This window comes from Centrocercus urophasianus, unplaced genomic scaffold, assembly GCF_019232065.1.
Source record: "Centrocercus urophasianus isolate 14NV4802_14NV808 unplaced genomic scaffold, USGS_Curo_1.0 seq_20, whole genome shotgun sequence".
Taxonomy (NCBI): domain Eukaryota; kingdom Metazoa; phylum Chordata; class Aves; order Galliformes; family Phasianidae; genus Centrocercus; species Centrocercus urophasianus.
In genome coordinates, this window is record NW_024884756.1 from 11,589,722 (window position 1) to 11,612,765 (window position 23,044).

A 23,044-nucleotide genomic window follows, 5' to 3' on the forward strand; every position below is an offset into this window, starting at 1 on the left:
CCCCCCCCCCCCCAAGAGTGGATAAGTGGACAATGCAACTACCACAGCTTGTCCATCATCTGAGGTATGAACCTCACAGGATTCCTTAACCTAGGAAATAGTGGACTACGAGTGATGTCTAAACTGTTTCAGATGGATGGGTCTAATGACAGTGTTTCTTCATGGCAGGTGCTTCTCTGGAGTAAATTCTTACATGGTTAACGGTGCTTCCTGGGTAATCCCACAAGTACTTACTGAAAACTTGTATTTGATCTCAAGTCATAATGGCAAATAGTGATCTCTTTGATTGTTGCAAGCAAATATTACTTTGAGTCCTTTAAGCAAGGCACAAAATTGATCACGTTCTACTTTTTAAAAAATCATTCTATGTATAGAAAGGAGTGCGTGATGTTTAAACTGGGGCTTGTAGTTCTAAATACTTTCTGGCTGGGCCTTCCAATTTCTGCTTGTTCACCATTTCACTGTAGTAAATCTCAGTTGTGATATCAACTAAGGAACTTGCCTAGCCTATTACATTTCTGCTGGAGAGTACAAACAATATTTGTGTTTTACAGGTTTAAATGTAGGAGAGGCATTCTGAGAAAATTATGCTGCTGCAGTACATTCTCCTTCATCTATTCTGGTAGTGTTGCTCTTGCTGATGATGAGGATGGTAGCAGCATCTTCAGAGTGTTATATCTATGCTTCAGAAGGGGATAAAGCTTGGGGTGAGTGGCTTCTTTGGTCTAAGTACTGTTAGGCCATGCACTGGAAAAGAAATAAGCAGAGCCTGGGGATGAGATCTATATCCCAGTGCTTTTCAGAGAGTAATTTCCTGTTGAAATGAGAAGGGAACTTCCTTGGAATGTAAGTTTTGTATACGGGTTCTTATATCACCTACCAAAAACACCTGCTGCTTTCCACTAAGGGAGTCTAGGCTGGATATTAGGTGAGATGATTCACTTGCTGATTTCTGATAGGGGCACTCTTTGTAACAGAAAATCAATTGATAACTTCCTATCATTAACTAAATTAATCTTTCTTTTATTCCCCTTTCTCCTTATCTCACCATGAAAGGAAGATTCTCTGTTAAAAGGAATGTGGCAAATTATTAGGGCTGTCTGTATGAAGGATGTAAAGCTATCAGTGGTGGACAGAGAGGACTTCTTAGCTAAGAAATTAGAGGAGGAGCTTCAAAAAGGATTGCACTGTCACTGTAACTTCAAATAATGTCTTCCAATATAATTAACTATTGATTATTGTTTTACTCTTAATGTATAATTATTTCTCAAATTTGCCTGTCTATGTCAAGGCCATGGATAGAAATGTATATACTGATTATTTTGTCTCTTGAGGTACTATCAAAGGGAAGGTATTTCTCCATATTTTAACTGTCAGGGTCAGCTGGGGATAATTAGCCACCAGCTGCTCTGGAAGTATACATGGTTATACATGTTCCACATCTACCAAAAGTCTTTTGCATACTAAAAAAATTTTCTGAACTTGAACCAAACAGAGTGACTTGGCTTAGAATACTGTAGTTTGGGTCATTAAACTATGGCACCTGTCATTTGAAAAGCAGCTACAAAGACTACCCTGGAATCCAGCTGGCCACATTCAACTGCCATAGTCTAAGTTTATTAGCTGCAAACAGTAAAAAAAGAGCAACATTTTCGTAGAGAACTTTATATATATTTCTTTTTTTCAGAAAGCTCAATTTATGAAAAAAATATCTCTTCTCTTTCAGATGTATGAACTTCTTTGCAAAATGATCTGAGGTATCACTAGTGAGATTAGCTAACAGCTGCAGGATGGAATTGTTTTGCTATGGATAGGTGATCAAAAAATATACATATATATATTATATATATTGCAGTCTGTCAGCATTATACTCATTAGTAAGGTAAGGTCTTTCAAATGTTGACCAAAGACTAACACTTCTGATGATATGATGGCATTTATTCTGAGATTACGAACAAAAGTAGTAAGATACTGCAGAAAGAAACGATAAATAAAGCACTTCATAAAATACAAATATGTGATGGATTTGGTTTCTCTTGGCTTTGTCCTGCTTTTATTTAGTGTTCAACTGCTTTGCACACCTTCTGTGGAATCTCTATCCAGTTGGTAGTTTTCACATTAGAGCACAATACACAAGTTCTTGACAAGATACATTTCATCTACTTGCTAACATGAATAATTTGTTTTCAAATAACATTGGTAATTATCAAAAGACTCTAGAGAGAAACTTAAGCTGTTCTAAATTTGTCTTTAATTTGTGTTTTGCTTTTGTGATGTCTGAATTCCTGTTTCTTTCACAGTAGTTTTTAGCACACAAGTGTCTGTTTTCAGTCACTATAAGCTATGGGGTCCTTACTGCAACAGAAAGGGCTTTCAGTAGAGAAACCTAAAGAGCCGTAGTTAATTTGAATTTCTCAGGATTTCCAGAGAATGCTAAAGTCACCTCTGGACTTAAAAATAAATAAATAAACAAAAAGTGTTTTTTTTTTTTTTTTAAAGTAATCTTATGCCCCAAAGGTAAAGATCAGCTAGGTTTCCAAAGAGCTTTGGCTGACATATACAAATGTAGTATAATTAAGTGCTATGAGTCAATGATGCTTCATATTTATTACGTGCCTAAAATTATGTTCATTCTTCAATTCCTTGCTAGCTGATATACTGCTGGATGATGCAAAGAGGAGATTCCCCACTAACTGTTTTGCTTAAACACAGAAATAGGCACAACAAATTGTGTGTATGTGTATATCTGTGTATTATATACATATAAATCTACAGGTAAATGCATATGTATATATAGTAATTGCGTAAAATTATGTATTGTAATTACAATACATTTTGTAATTGAGTGTATAATTCAATTACGTATAATTATTTTCCCTGTTTTTATCTGTATTTGCTTGACTTGATCTGCTATAATACATGAGTACAGCAGATTATCTTTATTTTGGCTAGTGGGTCCTCATTGCTAATTCACAATTTGAAATTCTAATCTGCATTTATGCCATGATCATACACAAGGGCAAGTAGTATCAGACAGAATTGGGGGAGTAGCACAGAGCTAAGCATCCAAAATGCTCTGAAACATTTCTGCTGATTTTTTTTTTTAAGTCATTTTTTAAAATTATTTTTATTCTTTGTAGCAGTAGGTAAGTGATATAATAATAAGTAGGGGTTTGGGGGCTCATTCTTTCCCTGGAAGGTCCGTGTCGTGCTGAGTTATTTTCTTTTTCCTCATCTATAGGGGCAAGCAAATGAAACAGGCTGAAGGTGCTGCTGTTTGGAAAACAGCTGCAGAGCTGTTGATTGTTGGCAGGGAACACAACCACCATCCCCATATTCAGCAGGTGAGAGAACTAGGAAGGAAATGAAGATGGTCATGAGCCAGATTTATGTTCTGTCTTCGTATTAGCTCAAAAGACTTCCAGGAACAAATCTGAAAGAAAGCAGAGGTGAAAGCTTAGTGTTAGCAGCTGATACAACTCCCTCATCATCCAGCTGAGGGAGAAGTGCGTTCCTAGTCTTCCTTCGGACTGTTTGAATATATTTTACCCCAGTCTGTCTGTTTTCTAGTACTAGGCTTTTGAGGGGTGCTGGCCATTTATGCCACCAGGATTTGAAAGGGAGTGTGGTGTGGTTTGGGCAAGGATGGGTGCACTCTGGTAGACCACGTTAGTAGTGTTTCTTCTTAAGTTGTTGTGAGCTCTTTCAGCAGTAGGCTCCTCTGTATACATTAGACAAATAGCAAATTTTAGGAAGTGACTGTACTTTCAGAGTCTGCAAAAGGAAGTATAGCCTCGCACAGTGCACACATGCAGTTATACACAGGGGCGGTTATTTTTTGTCAAAGTTATTTATTGATAATACTTATTATGAGCAATTGTACAAAATCATTTTGAGCAATTTGGTAACGTGCAAGTGATGTGACAGCTCTTGTAGTTTACAAAAAAAGACCCTTAAACTATTTATATATGTACAGCTGTTTTGCAGAAGTGGTCGCTTCCTTGAAGTTTCATCTACTCACTTGTGTGTTGGAAGAGCTTTTGGCGTTTAGCATGGTTGTTACCTTCTCTTGCATCTTCTGTACCAATCAGTCATTGAAAGCTGTTATAAATTAGTCACAGACTCACTCATGTATATCACTCAAGACAGACTATTTAGGTACTCCTGAATGAGCTTTTGCACAGCTAAGAGGGTCTTATGTTCTGCTTTCAAATGCTGTAAAATGAAAGTAATGGTTAGAAAAACAGCATAAGGATCAGCCTGAATATTGTGATCTGAGATGCTCTACAGGATTATTTCATCCCCTATTGTTTAAGTTCATTTTTTTCTGTTTTCCTCTTTTATGTCTTTCTTGGTAACAGTGGTTACATTTGCAGTGGTCACAATGGTCTCCCTCCATAGAAACTGTTGACCAAAGTTGTCTGCTCTTGCCTTGAGAAAACTCATGACCAGGATGGCTGTGTGCAATTGCACCTGTGATTTATGAGTAAGCGTGTAAAAAAAGATCCTGCATTTTCCTACCCTGTACATATGTGCCTCTTAATTCTTAAGATATCTGTGCTTTAACTATGTGCACACAGCTGACTCCTAGGATACACTTTGGTCAAAAGTGAAGAAAAGCAGCAGAATTCCAGTATTTTTCCGATATTCGTTACAAAGTTTTTCTCTTCGTTTAGCACTGCCTAACTGCATTATTTCTCTTGTGGTGCTAGAGGGAGCTCTTGGCTTATGCAGTCAGTAAGACATGGTATCGTGGACAGTTCTTGAGGAAACACAGATGGGAAATGTCACTGATAGCTATAATGCACTTTTTCCCATCAGCTGCAAAACAAGGGCTGAGTTTATCCACCTAGAAAATTACACATCTGGCTTTCAGGGGCACTCAGATAACAAAATGTTGTTCAGACGCTGAAGAAACAGAGGAAACACCTCTCTGTCATGGCTGGATTTATCTTCACAGCTCCTTGTGAAGAAATAAGCCCTCATATCCCTAGTAACATATGAGAAATTGTAATACTTTGTAGTGCATCTTTCAGGCTACACGTGACGTAGTGACTTCAACTGAACATCAGTCTTGTAGACAGGCAGAGACATCCTGATGTGCTGCATCTCTGTGTTCAGTCAGTTCCCTGTGGTGCAGATGCAGTGCTGTCCTTCCCAGCTAGCCAGATTTCAGCTATGAGAGAGGCTGCTGCATGGACAAAGCTTATCTGGAGCATACACTGAGAGAGCTCTCTGGGCTAAGAAGCATATTGCTTAAATCTGGGTTGTGCCCTCTTCCTGTTTCAGCCTCAGCCAGCAGCAGTCAATGAGCTGGAGGGAAGCTGCAGGGCTGGGCTCAGTGCGTATAGTCAAGGGGAGCCTGCAGCAGGCATCTCCCTGCATGCCTGAGAGACAGCTCAGCAAACAGCTGTGTTGTGTGGTTGAAGCGTTGGAAGATGTGTAATCTCAGACTTGTTAAGGTCTTCTCTGAGGTAATGGAGGGCACACCAGCCTAGTGAACCAGTGGCACCCCAGAAGTGCTTCAGCATGGCAAGCATCAGCAGTAGGCTGAAAGAACACTGCTGCTGGGGACTGAAGAGCACCTCACCAAGTATCCACAGGAAACATCAGCTGGAATGGAAGATCAGGAAAGGAAGTTGGTAGGATTTGTACCCTGAAGAGCCCTTACATGAGCAGTGTATAAATAAACTTAGCAATATGGAAGGTATTGCTGTAGGCAGGGGTTTGGATGGTCAGAGAAGAGGATGTGCCCAAGCATACAGATGCATGCAGGCACACTGTGTACTCATGCACAGCAGAGGGCAGTTTTCCAGAGCACTTGAGGAGGCTAGGAAGCATAAGGTAACATCCTGAAATATGACTGTTTCTGTTTTTTTTTTTTGTTTGTTTTGGTTTGTTTGTTTGTTTTTTAGCAAATTTAGTTCACTTTATAACCATTTTCTCTCAGATTTTTTGACTTATCAACTCCTCATCCTAGTGAGTGCTACCTGTCTTATGTTTAATTATATTTCATCAAGCCCTTATTAGCCCTTAGTTAGCAGGAGCTCAGCCATCGCTGTGGTGCTCAGTAAGGTTACTGAAGGTATCAAGGCAGCGCTTAGTAAGTGGGCGATCATATTCTTTCAGAGCCTGAAGAAAACACCTGGCCGGCTGGGCTTCGGCGGCCCGAGTTCTGTGTTGGTGCAGGCGTAGTCTGTCCAGGAGAGGGCAGCGATGCACAGCTGCTGGGGGCCTCCATAAACTGCCTGCGCTAGCCACCTCCTGCCCGGACCGCTGCGCTGCTCTTCTAATTGGTTTATTCTAAACATTAAGTGTTTAATGCGGGATAAACATGTATGATATCACAGTATGGAAGCGTGAGGCTTCTTTCACTCTTCCAGTTTAGGGGTGAGAGGTCTTCAGTGTTGTGATTTTTCTCTTTAATTCCGTGTCAGCAAGGAGGAAGCAATATCCTTCCAAGAGACTTTTGGGTGCTGTCAGGCCAGCATCGATGCAACTGGGAGACTTCACCATAATTGCCAGAGTGGGGAAAGTATGATATATTGGAGAGAAAGGCACAAATGGGTTGGCAGGTATTAGATATCACACAGTCATTGTTCAAAGGCCAGTCACAGTGAGGAGAGTTCAGAGCAGTATTAGAGTCAGTAACGTGCTGTCTTGATGGAATAGGTGTTGTTCAGGAAGCTCTCAGATTGCTGAAGATGAGAAGGCATTACAGCAAATTGACTTTGTAGATACCCAGACTTAATGACTGCGGTTTTCCAAACAGTAAGTGCTGGTGATTACCATGATTAATAGCTGAGCTTGATTCATGGAACAGAAGATATTGGATTTACCTGTGTGCAGAGGACTGAAGTTTTTCTTTTTAATATATTGCAACACAGTTGCATAAAGCTAGATTACTCACGCTCTATTCCTAAAGGATGAAGTAAGTACCAAGAGATGCTGTTATTTGCTCTCGTGTAGGTGACACTGCAGATAATCTCTGGCTGAGGCAGTCATGTTCCTTTATCACCCAAGTAGTTCATCTCCATGGACACCAATGGCATCATTTTTATTTAGAAAAAAAAGAAGAGCTGAGACTATTATAGCACATGCTACTCAGTATTTACAAAATGGTGGATGTCCTTAGAGCATGAGCGCAGTAATGGGTAGATACTTGAGGTAAAAGGATTTGGGCTCTGGGGAAGTATTTGTATAGGCGTTACAAGCAATGGAGAAGGTACATGTGGAATACATTCACGTCTTCACTCCTTATATAGCAGAGAGAGCTTTTGGGGCTGCACAAACTCTAACTGTATCTAACTGTAGCTGCCCCTGAGTGGCTACATTAGCAGAGATCTCAGGAGTGCAGCAGCAACCCAATCTTTCTGCTTTGCCCCAGGTGCTGTTTGCTGATGAGATTAGCATTAAGCAGAACAGTCGCTGTGAAGAAGTGCAGACTCAGACACTGAAGGTCTGGCTGTAACTTCACTTTTGAGGAGAGCAAGTCCCTAGAAGCAGCAACTATAAATAAGCCAATTGTTTTATTTTCTTTTTGTTTATTTTTTTTATTTTATTAGAACAGGCAGATTACTTTTTCTGAAGCTCTGACATCTCAGGTTCTTCTAGATAGGGTTGATTTCAGGTCTCTATTCACAGTACTGAGGTGTCAATATTATTCCTTATCCCCAAACATGCGAGATTGGTGCTGGCTGGTGTAGATATTATATGCTGGTATAAATATTTCTCCTGTCTGTTGTATTAAAGGCTTTTCTGGGGCAGTGAGTAGTGTCCTGAGACCAGGTCAGGTCAGTGTCTGTGACTAGGGGACCTTCCCCTGGCACCTCTTGCTCACTGAAAGGGCATCAGGAGTACAGAGGAGGGCAGGTGTGACAAATGCCAGCTGAGGGCATTGAAGGGAAAGGTTTTTGCTAAGCTGGCAAAGCAAGATGTTTTCTAGAGAGAGATGAAAGGATGTGGAGACAAAGCCAGGAAATTACACTGAACTAAACTGAAGTGCACTTACACAGATTAATAGCTGCTTCCCACCCCATATTTCAATGTCTTCTGCTCACAATAGTTTGCAGACATACAGAGCTGATTTTCTGGAAAGGCATCTTTTGACCCTTCTAACTCCTTTTCATTTTCCCTTAGATTTCAAGACATGGATTCAATTAAGAAACGGCTCAAATCTACATTGATGAGCTCAAACTCAGTTCAGGGCAAATGCAAAAACGTGCAGCCAGCACAGTCGTGTTTTCTGCATTGGTGGGATTCAGATCAGTTTAAGTGTGACAGGATAACAGCAGGAGAGTGAAGCAGAGTAATCTGGAATGAATCTACTTACATTCATTGTCTGACAGCCTCAAATACTTGCAGGATGAATATAAAGAAAAAGGGAGAACTAGTGAATGAAAAAGTAATCACAGGGCAGATTTAGTTGTTCCCCGCTTACTTGTAGTGTTCCCACCTGTTTCATACCAGATACCTCACCTTCAGCTATGCTACTCTGACTGCAGTTCCAAGAACTAGACCTGCTGGTATCTTACCACCCACCCTATCTCTCACTGCTAGGAGCTCTGCTCCCTTCCAGGTCCATCTCATTTCAGCCTGCCCAGCACAAACTACTCAGAGTTCTCCTTCATGCTGAAGCTCAGAGCTCTTCTTTTTCATGACACAACTTTGATCACTTTGTCCAGACTTTGGCCATCTTTCTTTTCCCGTTGCTGCAACTTGTTTTTTTCTATGGTACCAATATTTCTAAAGCTATCAATCAGTTGTTTGAGTTTTGTTTGTTGTCTGTTTTGTGTGTGTGTGTGTGTGTGTTTTGTTTATCTCTTAGTTCATTTTTGGTTTAGGTATCAACTAGATCTCCATTATCCTTTCTCAGTCGTGGTTTTGTTTTTGTTCAAATCTCATGTTAGCATACTCACAACAAAACTGTCTGTGTTATCTGTTAGTAGTAAAGAAGGGTAATACTTAATGACACTTACAAAGCAAAACTTATAATCAGAGGCCAGGTCCTGTGTGTTATGTATCAACTCCCTGATTTAGATTGCAAATTTCATAGGCAAAAGCAGTTCCCCTGCATGTGTATGATTATTTTTCTAAAAAGAAAAAATATATGGATAGTAGCTGTTATTAACTTGAGGAATTATGTACTGAAAAACTGATGGCTTTTTCAGGAGTGTGATTCTTGAAACAGAATGCTTCAAAGCAGGGACAGGGAATACCACTGATTGCAGAACACCGTGCTAATTCGAGAATGAACTGTGTCCACTCCTCAGCTCTATCTGCCAAGAGTGACAATCAGGTATTGCCAGTTTGATTTCCCCGTGTCTCAGCCCCCTTCATGTGAAGTGTGAGTGCTCTTTTTGGCTTGCAAGGGTGTTCTGAGATGTTTTGCTCTCATGGAGAGGAGACAGAGCACTTAAAGAGAGTTTCTTTTGTTGCAAGACGTGTACTTGCTGGTGAACTGCTGAGAACAACCCAAAGTTTCCATGCTTTTTTGTTTGTCTGCTTGTGATGAACCATTAGCGTCAGGGCATTTGCTTCAGGAGTGGGCTTGGTGAGTGCCCATATGGAGGCATTTATTCCATACGTCATCTAGATAAACTGATTCCTTGTAATGAAAAACTGCTCTGGCATCAGCTGTCCCCTGAGTGCCATCCCCAAGGCTGCACACCAAGGGTGGCACGCATGCAGGTGCTCAGGCAGTGCTTTGTCTTTGTAGCCCACAAGTTAGTTGTGCAGTGCAACCATCCATTAGGGCTGTGGCTTTTGAAGGTAAACTGGAAGTTCTACATGAAAGAATAATGGTGCCTGAGGTTTGACTTCGATTTAAACAAACAAACAAACAAAAACAAACAAAAAAACCCCAAAACTTGCATAAACTTGTGGGAGTAATTTCATTGGTTGTTTTTTTTTCATAGCTGGCTAAAAATGAGCCCTGCTGTCCACAGCCCTGTATCTGTAGCACTTTGTGTGTTACAGCTGGAAAGAGCTGCACTGTTCTTCTGGCTTATTACTTGTGCGTTGTTACAGTGCACTGTTTGATTGCTGTCTTTTGCAGCGACATCTTGAGACCTCTTGTCCACATGTCCACGTTGAAGTGAGAGGTGTGTGCCTTACCCTGTGATACTGCAAAGCGCCTCTGAAACAGGCCCCTCACACCTGGCACTCGGGACAATCTGCAGGTCTTCAGAAGGCTTTATCTGTGTGCTCTGGAGGGCAGCGGTGCAGGCCATCAGGTTGGAGTTTTGCGCTGGCCCTCTGTCCACCTCACCGGCAGGTAGGAGCCACTGTCCGCGCTGGACACGGCCGCGGTGCAGGATGCTCGGGGCGGCTCCCACTCGTAGCATCTCCCGAGTGCGGGCAGCAGCACGGGTCTCTGCTGCGGGAGCTCCATCTGGCCGTCGTTCCCCATTACAGCCATCGACGCGTCGTGCCCAGCCGTGAAGGGTCACGGGGTGACGTGAGAGAGGTCGGGCGGGCCCTGTGCGGGGCCGGGCAGCGCGGAGCGGCTCCCAGGAGCACGGGCGGCTGCCGGCGGGCCCGGCCGGGGGCGCCCCGCGTGGTCCCGGGGTCAGCCCCGGTACGGCAGCTCCCGGCCGGCTGTCAGCGCCCATCAGGCCGGCAGGGCTCAGCGGCGGGGGAAGAAGGAGGGGGTTTATTTAGAAGCATTAGCCCGCCCCTCCCCCGGCCCCATTAGCGGCCCTTATTAAACCAACACAGACAAAGAGCAAAGATGCCCTCGTTAATGGAGAGTCTCCGATAATTACTCTGCTCTGCCGCTTCTTTTAGGGCCTGAATGGCCTTTGAATAATGTTTCTCTTGCTGCGGCCGCAGACAATAACCTCGCAGACCGCTTTAAGCGGTGCCAATCCCATTAGCAGAAGAATAGCGGAGCTCTCGGGGCCGGCGGGGGGCGGCTTCGCCCCGCTCCGCCCGGGGAAGGCTCGGCACGGCGGGCGGGAGCGCGGGGCCCCAAAAGCACCTCCCGAGTGGGGGCTGCCGGAGGGGGCGCTGCGGGGGACGGAGCCCGAGAGACGCTGAGGTCGGGCCGGGGCTTCGCGGAGTCCCTCCGCATCCGGGTGCTCGTGGAGCACGAGAATGGCAGTGCCGGCTGATTTCGGGAGGGTTAAATCCGCGCTGCGCCCCCCGAGCGGGGCTAATTAGTGTGTTCAATCGGCAGCTACCAACCCGAGCTGGAACGGCTCTACCTGAACCGCTCTCTTTGATCTCCTTCCCGCATGATAAGTGAGAACGGTGTATTGCTGGGCTGGCTGTGGTGTTTAATTTAATCATCTGATGATATTTATTTTCACAAACGTGAACTCAAGGAACAATTATCGGAAAGGTTTCATCTTGCACTGAACGTGCCAGTTAGCGGCCTTTCTGCGAGGTAATAGCTTCCACCTAGGGAGTCCGTAATTAAAACGTGTGAAAAAAGGCTCTGCTTCAGAGGCGGTGGTCTAACGCTCAGCCGGTGTGAGCTGCTGGGTCTTGTAAATTGGCATTCGTCCTTGCACGTGGTGCCGGCCCTAAGGGTTCCAGAGAGTTCCCCGTTTAAAGAGAGAGATGCTTGGACTGTGGTCAAAAGGAGCCAATCTTGGTAGTGTACAGTCCAACAATTCGGGGTTTGGAGAAGAGTTCTGCTGTATTTGTGGGAGTCATTCAGATTAAAGAAGAGCACTCAGTCCTGCAAGCTCTTGCAGAAAGACAGCAGCTGAGTTACACTTTCAGAGTTAGCTGAAAGAACTGTGTTCTTCTTTTGGCATTGACTTCAGCTTTTGTTAGAGGTTCTGAAGTCTAATAGATGGTCAGGTAGTGGGAAAATGACCCCATGTGTGTCTTCGTCAGGTGGGCACACAGTTTGTTTTCTTGTGAGGTTTACCACCAAAGGCACTGGACTGTGTGCTGATGGCTGTTGAGTGAAGACACCAAGCTGGATGTCAACACAACAACCACTGCCAGGTCTTTAGCTTGCAGCGGCTCCTATCATGCAATATCTTTAAAGGGTGAAAAGTGCTGCATCCTAGCAACATTTGTGGACACAGAGGTGGCAGGTTGATGGTTAGACCTTAGTGGTCTTTTCCAGCTTTTATGATTCTATGAGTCTGTGATCTGAAATGTATGTTCTTCAGTATGTAAAGTTAAAAGGACATTTTCCAAGGTTCAGATTTCTTGAGAATGGGAGCCTGTCACACTGCAGCCTTAAAGGATAGGGCTGGCCATTTGTTCTCCCCAGTGTCACACAGGCTGTGGGATGTCTGTTGCATTAAAAAAAGGAAACAGAGCTCCCTGCCCAGGAGGGCTCTGTTGTAGAAAGCTGTGGCAGAGGAGCACGTGAGGAATCAGAGATGTGAAAATGTCGTTTAGTAAGGGGATGAAGTCGTCTCCTTCAGGTGTAATGGTTATCATTGTTTGGTCCCTATGACCAGTGTGAGAAAGATGTGCACAGATGTTTGGATTAGGTGATCTCAGAGATCTTTTCCAACCTTAATCATTCTATGATTGTGTTTGGTGGAGTCACCGTCCCTGGAATTGTTCAAGAACTTTGGAGATGCGGCACTGAGAGCCATACTTTAGTGGGCAGTATTGATGGTAGGTGGACGTTTGCTCTAGGTGATCTTAGAGGTCTTTTCCAACCTTAATGATTTTATGATTCTACTCTATGATTCTCAAGAAAGCAACGTTTCCCCATTGCTTTCTTATCAGTCCTCTTATGAAAGGTACCAGACCCCCCTCACAGTGCTGGCTGAGGATCCCCGTTAAGGGTTCGGTTCAGCAGCTTGGTGCAGCACTACCTCGCCAGCCCCGTGCCCACGAGCACAGCCTGCGGCGTCACACTGCTGGGTGCTATCGGGCACGGGGCTGAGGTTACCGGGCTTCACTCAGTTAAGTGTGCCTGCGGGCTGTTTTTGCGCATCCCGTGTTTTTGGGTGGGGTCCCGCGCTGCATTCTAATGTAACGAAGGGTTTGCGACGGCCTCGCAGCTTTGCTTTCCCCGTGTGCTGGGTTGCACCGGAGATGCCCCCGCTGCCGCAGACGACGCTCGCTGCACCGACCCGGCGCAGAGCTCCTCGCGCCGCCGCCTGCCTCGTGGCCGCCCAGGTGCGCGAGCCTCGGCCGCTCCCCGCCCCCAGGCTCGCCGTCCCTTTGCCGGACGCGGGCGGCCCCGAAGGCGGCGGCAGGAACCTTGGTGCCGCGGCGCCGTTTCCCGCGGCGGCCGGGCCGGGATTGCGGCAGGACGCGGCCGCGCCGAGAGGGGCCGTGCCGTGCCGTGTGCGGGCCGTGGCTGCGCGCCGGCGGATCCTCTCCGCTCGGGCCGGCCCGGGCCGCCGGGAGCCCTTTCCTCGCGGCGCGGCGGCCAGGTAAACCTCGCGCGTCCGCTGCGGGTCGGGCGCTCCGCGGGGCCGCCTTCCCCGGGATGCGGGGGCGAGGCCCGCGCTCAGCCGGCCGGCGCCTACGGTACGGACTCGGCAGCGGGCCGTATCCCCAGGATTGCTCCGGCCCTGCGTCTCTCCGCAGTTCTAGGCGAGCGTCTCGGTTTTCATTCCGACCGGTTCCGCGATCTTCTCGTGCGTCACTGAAACCGCAGCTTTTGTGCAACGGGCGCCCGGGCAAAGGCGGCGCCGAGACCGCGGGGGGCACCGGCCGTGTGGGCTCGGGCCGGCCTGGGGTGCCGCAGAAGGGTGGGTTTAGCCTGGCAGACGGAACTGTGGCTTGTGCCTCATCTGTTCTCTGCTCTGCAGATATGGGCTGACTGCCCTGATCCGTTAGGATTTACAGACGAGTCTAATTTTAGGCGCTGCATCATCCTACCGAGTGACTACAACAAGTTGCTGTATGTAGGAACAAAAGTATCTGCCTCTCTGTGGGACCAACACCTACTGAAAGCGAGTAGTTTTCATCTCATCGCTTACATGGTGTGTTCATCTTGCATGGAAAAATTATGTGCGTTAATCTGAGATTAAAGAATCAGAAATTTAAAACACAAAACATGGCAAGCTGTAGTTGGTGCACCATTCCTGCAGAGCTGTAGCCCACCGTGTTGTTAGTGTTGCAGTTTGATATTATGTTTTGAGGTTTCTAATAGGTTTCTGCAAAGATCTTGTAATAAAGTTACAGTTTGAATTAGAGAACAGCAGGTGTCTGTGCTGGAAGAGTCAGCTGATGACAGCAGCTGTGCTGAAGGAGCCTGAGGGGGCTGGTAGCTGGGGCAGGGCTGCTGGGACCAGGGTCACTGTGCTGTTGTTCCGGGAGTCCTTTGAACTCTCTTTCTCCTACGCTTCGTCCCTAGAGGTAAATGCGTCAAACCATAGTGGTCCCTGCTATCTGAAAGATAAGGAAGAGGGCTTAGATTGAGGTTAGAAATGAAGTTGAAATGTAGTTCCATCAGCATCCACATTCAGCCACCAGTAGTTGAGGGAAGACCTGTGTCTGCCTTGCAGTGTCCCAGCAGAGCTCCCTGGGTACCACAGCAAGGAGTTGATTGTGTTTGCAGATTGGGGCTGCTCAGAAGTCTTGGAATTCAAGTCTGTATTTTCTTTTGGCCTTGTTATAAGCTTAGAGAAGAAATGTCTCCCATGTTCTTTGTGGAGATGCCATGTTTCTGGCCCTCGTTGCCTGCAGGCAGTAGCAGCTGTTACTGTCAGGTGTGGGGCATGCTGGCCTGTGCTGGCTCAGCTGGGGTATGCTCGTTACTCCCTGCTCGGTGCACCTCAGATAAACTGTTCTGCAGAGCTAACTGAAAGTTAATTGTGTAGGCTGGCATAGTTGGCAAAGGATTCACTTACTGCATTACTATTTATACCAGCTAGTGTGCCTCATCTGAAAAAAGTCCTAAAGCTTCTTATTGTCCCCTTGTCCTACTTATAAGGAGATAAATATCTTTATCAGGCAGCCCCCCTTGTATGTGTCCTTCATTACTTAAACATGGCCACCTCCAGGCAGCAAGGGAGGCACGCCGGGCAGAACATTGCTACACACAGCAGCTGACAGCTCAGCAGCCTGATTTCCAGCAGCCTCTGGAAATGAGTACTACAAAACAACATCCTTAGGAGTGACATATGCCTTTCATTTCTGTTCAGAGCTCATGGGGACAAAATGAAAATGCCTTCATTTCTGATCTCTGTTAAATACATAAAAGACAAACAGGGTCTTCAGTGTAGTTCTTCTAGAACATATGGACTGGAGAGATACTCACAATTTCAGTTGTGCTAACCAGAAAAGTGTATTAAAAATGTTTCCTGTCCTTAGTCATGTACTAGTTGTCCTGTTTCCTCTCAGCACACAAGCTGGTACATCACAATGGAATGTCTGATCAGCCATGTGTCTTGCTGCGCAGGTGGAGATTTGCACAGTGCTTGCATATTCTGCACTTGGTTCTGGTGTGCACTCTTCAGCTTAGATTTATTTCATTTTGATTACTTTTTTCAAAGTACAGTTAAAATGAAAGGTGTATTGCAAGCACTGTTTATTATTCGTTAACGTGTGCTCATTGCTGGATGAGGTATTTATAGCTGTGGTGTGTTAGTTTGCCACACAGACGGAGGATGCATAGAAAAGTTGCTTTGGTAAAGCAATGCGGCAGATCTGTGGCTGAGGAAGTCTGTGCTTCCGCAGAGTGATACCTGTGTACCCTCGCATAAATGTCTGCTTCCCCTCACAGAATGCGACGTTCTGCTTTCACCCTGTTTTCTCACCTTTATCTCTTTTTCCATTTTTCTTTTTCTTCCTTTAGTGAGGAAAATCTCATTGCTGCCCTTCAGGGAGGCCATAGCAAGCAGGTGATTTTGCACCACAGAAATGGCTGCGCTTACATTCAGTTATCTTCTCGGGCGCCTGGCCCTACAAGCAAGCATTCCTGACCAGAAAGAATCTCCAGTTTTTGTAAGCTGCTTCTGAGCGTCGATGGCTTGTGCCTGATTATCAATCAAGAAGTTCTTCCATATGACACCGTAAAGTAGAATTGTCTGAACATTTTAAGCAGTTTATCAATCAGTTGGATACTGGGGGAAGAGACTTTTCAAAAGGTGCCTTAGAAATGTCATTTAAAGTCAATTCTTCAGGTCATGTAAGACAGTTGAATATCATATGGCAGTCTCTTTCAAACTCCAGTTGCCTGTTCCATATGAAAAAGTAATGTAGTTTTATCTTTTTTTTATTTTTTTGTGAGGCATTTAGTTCAGAGATTTAAATGAATCTAGTAAGTTTGCGTGCTACATTACTCGGGATAACACTTATCTTGGGCTGGGAGAATGAGAAAGTGGTGGTCAGAACATTGAGAGTGTTTGCTGAGTAGGCCTTGCTATACTGAAAACAAAATATCATCTGCTGTCTAGTTATAGCAGGGAGATGCTGGAAGAATGGCACTATGCAGTACCTTACATTTTGCTGCCTCAATTTTTCAGCTTCATTTTGCCAGCAGAGTATGAAAATGGTGGTAAAGACTTCGGCAGCTACCTGTATGTCATCATCCTCTCTTCTATCAACTCAAGTGTGCCACCTGACAAATACAACACAACTTCTTAATTTAGAGGTAGCTCCCTAATGTTTTTATTAGGGATTCCGCACAGCATACTGGTTTTCAAGGACAGTCACTGACCTAAGTGCATCCCATTTAGATTCTGTGCAGTACTTGGCTGATGGGACCCTCAGAGCTAAAGCTTGTAGAGCAGAGCCTGTAGGCTGTGATTTTTCAAGGTGCCACTCAAAGAGAGTTTACAGGCTGGGGTTGCTCAGTCTGACTGACAGAAAAACTCATTGGATATCAGCTGCACCAGCCCCAGTGGTTCTGCTCAAGGTGGTTTTATGTCCATCTTTTCTTCAGATAACCTCTTAGTTACACTGAGCTTGTTAGAGACATGAGTTGGGCTTGTTAGTGGTCTAAATCTGCAGCACGCAAGCGATAAAGATTACAGTGGCTTAATGAATCTGCTTTGCTACCAAAGTGTTACCAAATGTTCCAAAATAATGTTCTGTTCTGTTTTCTTGCATGCAGAAGGGTTTCAGCCCACAGTTGCTATGCATCGTGTGGTAAGTGCAGCCTGTTTCCTCAGCAGGTTCCAAGGTGCAGAGAAGGGATGGGGTGAGCTTTCCAGGAACTGAGGCACAACTACTCTCTTTGCAGACAGATAACCTGTGAAACTCCTCTTGTGGTCTTGAGAGACAATTTTCAGAAATACCAAATTCTCTGCCAGAGAATTTGACTCTAAGAGTCATTAGGAATCAGTGAAACCATATTACTTATGTATTTCTATCTTTTGTCTGGCTGGGCACTCCTCTTGTTTATGTGTTTCCTCCTGAAAATTTTGCTTGTGTATGTCATTGATGGTTCCTTTCCAATTCTCTCTCCAAATACAAGAAAAAAAGGAGAAGACCCTTACTTATCTATCGTGTATAACTGAAACTCATCACTTTATGTATATGCCTCTATCACCTGCTCTCTGAGGAGGTCCTGTGAGCAGCAAAATCAACCTGGCTGCTTTCTTACTAAATCGTGTAATCATGTCTCCTTTCTTTTCTACTTCCTGGTGTTTTCACATCTATCTAATGCTAACATGCTTGAAGAGACTCGAGTGGTGGCACTTCTGAAAAGGAAGATGGGCTTGGTTTTGCTTGCCTCCCCTTTAGCAGAAAGGCTGAATTTTCCTGTTTTCTACCCAGTATTTAACAAATGCAAGAACTGTGTCTTTAAAGACGCTACTGCCATATCTAGTTGAATTTCCTGCATAATTCAAAAGAAAGGGAAGGAGAACAACTGAAAGATAGGCAGGATGGTGGCACAAACCCTTTTTCCTTAGGCAACAAAACAGAAAGATGTCTGATATATATCTTGTGGGGATTACAGAGCTAAACAGATCTTTGTAGTCTTGTTTCTCTCCTGCTCGAGCTGGAATGAGCAGTCCTGGTCATGATGCTTGAACTGGGGGTACATAGTGGGTGCTGTCAGGGAAGTTTGTCACTTGTAGGTTTACTTTCTGCCCTTGCCTCTTCCCTGCTAGTAATTGCAGTGTGCACCCAGATATTCTTCTGGAAGATGGGATCCAGAAAAGCACATCAGGAATTGAGAATATCTGTTCCAGCGTACATTCCCTGGCATTTGTCATCCATGGCTTTCTTCTGTGGCCACGTTGCTCTGTCAGCTTGGTTGGCCCTTGTGGCTTCTTGAGGCCCTGTGTATCCCTAACTAAAAGGAAACTCTATATCTCGTGTGGCATGACCTGCAGTCACTGCTGCTTGCCTCTTCTATGAGTAATGTGGACGTTATGCTCTCGTGATAGTAAAGACTTAACTCATGTTGTGATTATTCATTATCTGACTGTTGCACATCTGTGGGCAGAAGCTGTATCCACAGTAGCTATTTTTCAACTGTTACAAACCGATGCTGAGCAGTTTTTGCTAAGAACAATGCACTGCCTTCACCAATTTTGGTTAAGATGGCTTTCTTACAGCTGCCTGTAGCTTTGGTAGTTTTTAGTAGTCTGGCTGATGCATCCCTCTTCGTTGTGTTCACCATCCTAGGCTGAATGTCCTTGGAAAATTTCAGATGTTTCTGAGAAGCAATACATGAGGCAATACATGTGATAGTAATTTTAAAGGAGTTCATCCTAATGTTTTGTTTTCCTTTTCTGCTCTTATGTGAAAGGAGCAATTTCCACTGTTCTCTCTCCTGGAGGAGATTCAGATGGATCTGTTTACTGGCATATCAGAGCTTGCATTCATTTGTCACGAAATCCCTTTAAAAGTCTGAAAGAAATCATTGCTGAATGTCACTGTCAGAAGATGCCAGCTTGTGCTTATGGAGATTCATTGAATCCCAGTGCTGAGGGAGCCACTGCACGCATGGCACCTCTTTCTCTGATCTGAGGAGGCTCTAGTGTAGTAGGATGTGATCTGCCTGTCACTGCCACTGAGGTCACATTGCCTGTACCTACTGAGCAGGACTGATCAACAAAGGTAGGGGATATGAGTGTTGCCCTTTGCATGCCATATGATGCAGGGCCTGCCACCTTCTCATGATCCTGTGATTCAGCATCTCCCTGAACATGAGGTCAGCTACAGCATTCTGCGTGGCTGCATGACTGGAAATTCCAGTCTCTAGGATCCAGAGGAACATGCAGCTACGTGAGGCAAAGCTTCCAGCAGTTAAGAACAAACCTGTTAATGTAAGTGTCATTTTTTTTCCTGTCCCTTTTCACCTTTCTTGATGATTTAAAATACAGAACTGCATGTGCTATCACTGAAATTCTTCCTCTGCAGTGTTTCAGTGGCATGTCACAAACCCTTGTAGAGTGATTGCTGCTCTGGTGCTTATGTGAGAGCCGGGCTGTGTTCTCTGCCATTTCAGGAGGTAGTGCCTTTGTGTGGTCAGCCTGCAGCTCTCTTGGCATGGGGTTGTGCTGGTGCTGCTTTTGTTCAAATGAAAGCCTTTTGCGGTTTTGCAATTTCCACATGCCATTCTTACTTTAAAGATATAGCATGGGAGGACGTGGAATAAGTGGATGGGTTGAAACACACTGTGTTGCTCAGCCTGCTGGAGCTCTGAGGCACCACGAGCAGAATGTTGCTCAGGGGTAAATGGCAAGAATGACCTTGAGAGTGAACTTTGCTTCTTTAAGGTGACGTGGATATGGTTGGAGTGGCTTCATTTCCCACTGCCATCAACAAGTACTATTGCAAGCTTTGCAAAGAGTGTTCCCATACTGTTCTGATTTGAAACCACTCTATATGTGTTTTGTTCAGCAATCCGTTTTGATTCTGTCTCTTCCATTACTGTCTCATTCTTCAGTTTGTCTTAGTCCTAGTTTGCTGTGAGAAAAGTGAAGAGAATCCTTGCAAAAAGGTGGGGGAGAAAGATCTCAGTGTAAAGCCCTGAAGTTTCCAGAGTTATGTATGTGGTCATTTATTTGTTTGTTTGTTTATTATTTATTTGTTTGTTTATTTTAATTGGAATGTGCTTAGAGAGATGATGGTCTGAAATGCTGATCTGTGACTCAGGAGGCTGAGCTGCTGCTTTCCAGCACAGGACCGTTGTGGCCACAGCAGAGGGAGGGAGGAGGCCAGCGAGTGCCTGTGGAGGTTTTGTGCTCCAGGACTCTGTGCCCTTTGGTGGGTTCTGGTCTCCTTCCTTCCTGTGGCTTAAGGAAGGAGACTCTATTTAAATGGCTTTGCGAACTTAAGTTAGGGGAAGGCAAGTCGACTGTTCTTGATTTAAAAACAAAAAACAAAAACAAAAAAACACCAGGAAACAACAAAACCCAAAAAAACTTTAAATATAAGCATGATGTGTGTTTGATGCTGTTTAATAGATGTTTTTTTCCTGCTAAGTGTAAATCTTCGTGGGTCTTGGGGGCACTTAGCAGTATTCACAAGCTAATGAGCTGCTAATTATCAGCCCTGTCCAGGCTAATTAGTTCTGCTAAGAGTGTATTAATCTAGACAGAGCTCTGAGCTAATGCAGCTTTGTTGCTTTTAGGCCTCGAACTGATGTGGCCAAAACTGATCTCTTTGACTTTTGGCCATCCTGCGTGTGCCTGTTCCAAGTGCTATGAGAGCTGCTTTACTCCTGGCACCCAGTCTCTAGGTCCCAAGAACGTGCATGCTTGATTTTTCCCTATTTGAACCTAGCTTCCCTGCGTGTCCCTCAAACACTGCAGCACCGTGGATGGAGCTTCAAGAAGTAGAGGTTAGAAGGCAGCAGACATGGTGAGACAGAGCTTGGCAATGAGACACCCCCTTATTGCACCCCAGGGAGTGTAATAACCCTCCCTTCCGTCCTGAAGTGAGCTCAATACACCTCTTCAGTATTTCCAGCCTTAAAGCTGGAAGCTATTAAATTCTCTATTAAGACTTTCCAAACCAGCTGCTGGGAGATAAAGATCTGCAGCTTTATGACAGTATGGGTTATGGTATATTTTGTTTTGCTCATAGGATGTGTTACCTTTCTGGGATTTAGGTTGCCACACTATTTCCCACAGGTTCCCAGCAATACTCTAGAGAGATGTGCAGCAGTCGCTTTGCAGCAGCCTATTAACACTGATTTATTAAATATCACAGTTCTGTTTATGCAGACAAGCAGCAGAGTAGTTGTTGCAAACTAGTGTCAGTGTCCTAAGACAAAGAATGCAAGTAATCCAGGAGAAAAAAAGTAATTGAGATCAGTTGGCTTGCTTTGCAGTCTGATGGGAAACTGTACTAAGTTCCATACATGGCATATTAGAGGGATGCTACTGACATTAGGTTAGTAAGTGGTATCCCTTCATCTGGTGGCCCACCCTGCTCTCTGACCAAGAAGAGAGAACACACTGTGACTATGGAAAGAATGATGCAGATAAACATATTTATCTGGGAAAAAGCCCATGCTGACACGATGCTTTGCTTTGCTTTGCAGGTGAGCCGTTATCACTATGAGCGTGCTTTCTAGAGTGACTACAGCCAACTTTGTCATGAATGTTCGGTCTCGCATCTGAAGAAAGGGATTGGTTGAGTTCCTCTCTGCCAGTACGGATTGTGGTCGATGTGTGGACTTGTCCTACCATCTCTGAGTTAGTGGTGTGCAAAGGGCAGATGTGAAGCACCCATTTCCTTTGGGCCCACTGGCAGCACAGGACATGGAAGCTCTTGAAGTTGATGATATTAGCCCTGCCTTGGAAGTGACTGAAGACTTTTTCAATAGTTTTGATACTAAGCTTGAGAAGATTGTGCAGCCCTCTGGGGTATTTGGTGTCCAGGAGGTGCCTGAGCTGGTTGGGCATGAGGTGTTTCATCAGATAACAGAGAGCAGGAATCTAAGGAACGTCGCCTCCTTAGCCAAAAGTAGCCTCATTTGGGATCACTGCAAAAATGGCCTCTTGGAAACGAAAGCCCAGACAGCACTCTCTGCCAAAGATCAGCATGTGGTGCGGAGGGGAACAGCTGCTGACAACCTTGCTTGGGCAGGGGAAGGAGAGACTGCTGCTTTTAACATCTTCAACATCTGCCAGCGGAGGAGGGACAGGCCTCGGTCAGTGAATGACATCCTGGTGCGGAATGAAGAAGCCTCCACGTTCAAGCCTGGACACAACCGCTCACGCTCTGATAACAGCCATGTAAACTGGGGAGTCGTCTTCACTGGCACCTCTCTGCAGCAGCCAGCTCTGCCAGGTCAGGACAATAACTGCGCTCTGCTCTCCTACCTGGCACTAACCAAGGGACAAGATATCCAAGGAAACACAGGTTTGTATGGATATGTTATTGTTTCTGTAGAAGTGGAGGCTTTTCTGTTTGTTTTTAATATTTACTTCCAAAAGAAGCTAGTTGTTTCAAAACAAACAACAACAACAAAAAAAACCCTATGAGCTAACTCCTAGGATGATGTGAAATAGCATGGCTTGTCTTTGATACAGCTCTGTCTGTTTGTCTGGTGAAGAGGTCAGTGTTTAAAACAGTCTTCGCTTCTGTTTGAAAAACTAAGCTTGTTTCACTTTTTGCTCCTATTTCATTCATTTTTTTTGAGGAAAAGTCATTTCCTAAACTAAACAAAAAAAACAACTTTACATGCTAAAGCTATTGGGAGAATGGCACGCTAGGTCAGCTTTTATGAAGTAATGAAAGAGCAGCCATTGAAAAGAGGGTAGGTATATGAAGTTTTACTGTGAAGCCTGAGATCTCTGTTCTGTTTCTTTAAGAAATGCTGGCTATTCAGTCTATAAACAATTAACAAAAACTCAAGCATGCTATTTGTGCCTGTCAATAATAAGGCTTCTCTGCCAGCACTGTGTAGCGTATAGGAGGTCCTGTTATCAGATTGAGGCAGGCATCCCCAGTGAGCTGTCTCAGGTGATATTTCAGCAGGTGATAGTTTTTCCTTTTCCTTTCTCAAGCAGCACATGGAAAAGGTTGTGCTCAGGGCTTCAGAAGCACTCAACCACTGTCTCCATCTCTATGATTTATTTTGTGAATGTCAGAAGTGGACTGAGCTCAAAGCTGTATTCAAAATACCTTTTGTAGAGGAGTCTCAGTAGGGTTGATTCCTGGGATCTTAGAAGTGAAGAAGGAAGGGTGGGAAATG

General features: G+C 44.8%; 1 protein-coding gene across 9 annotated transcripts in view; it reads left to right on the forward strand.

Annotated features, from left to right (window-relative positions):
- The window catches only part of PLEKHM3 (pleckstrin homology domain containing M3), a 106,306-nt gene that overhangs the window by 7,357 nt on the left and 75,905 nt on the right, over positions 1–23,044 (forward strand). Inside the window, exons 2-6 of one of the 9 annotated variants that reach the window (XM_042822308.1) lie at positions 555–1,882; positions 3,242–3,344; positions 9,171–9,298; positions 10,058–10,276; positions 21,386–22,209. In XM_042822308.1, the coding sequence (XP_042678242.1) occupies positions 21,606–22,209 (604 nt within the window). In that variant the 5' untranslated portion in view covers positions 555–1,882; positions 3,242–3,344; positions 9,171–9,298; positions 10,058–10,276; positions 21,386–21,605. The other 8 variants (XM_042822305.1, XM_042822304.1, XM_042822306.1 and 5 more) reach the window with 8 other exon arrangements.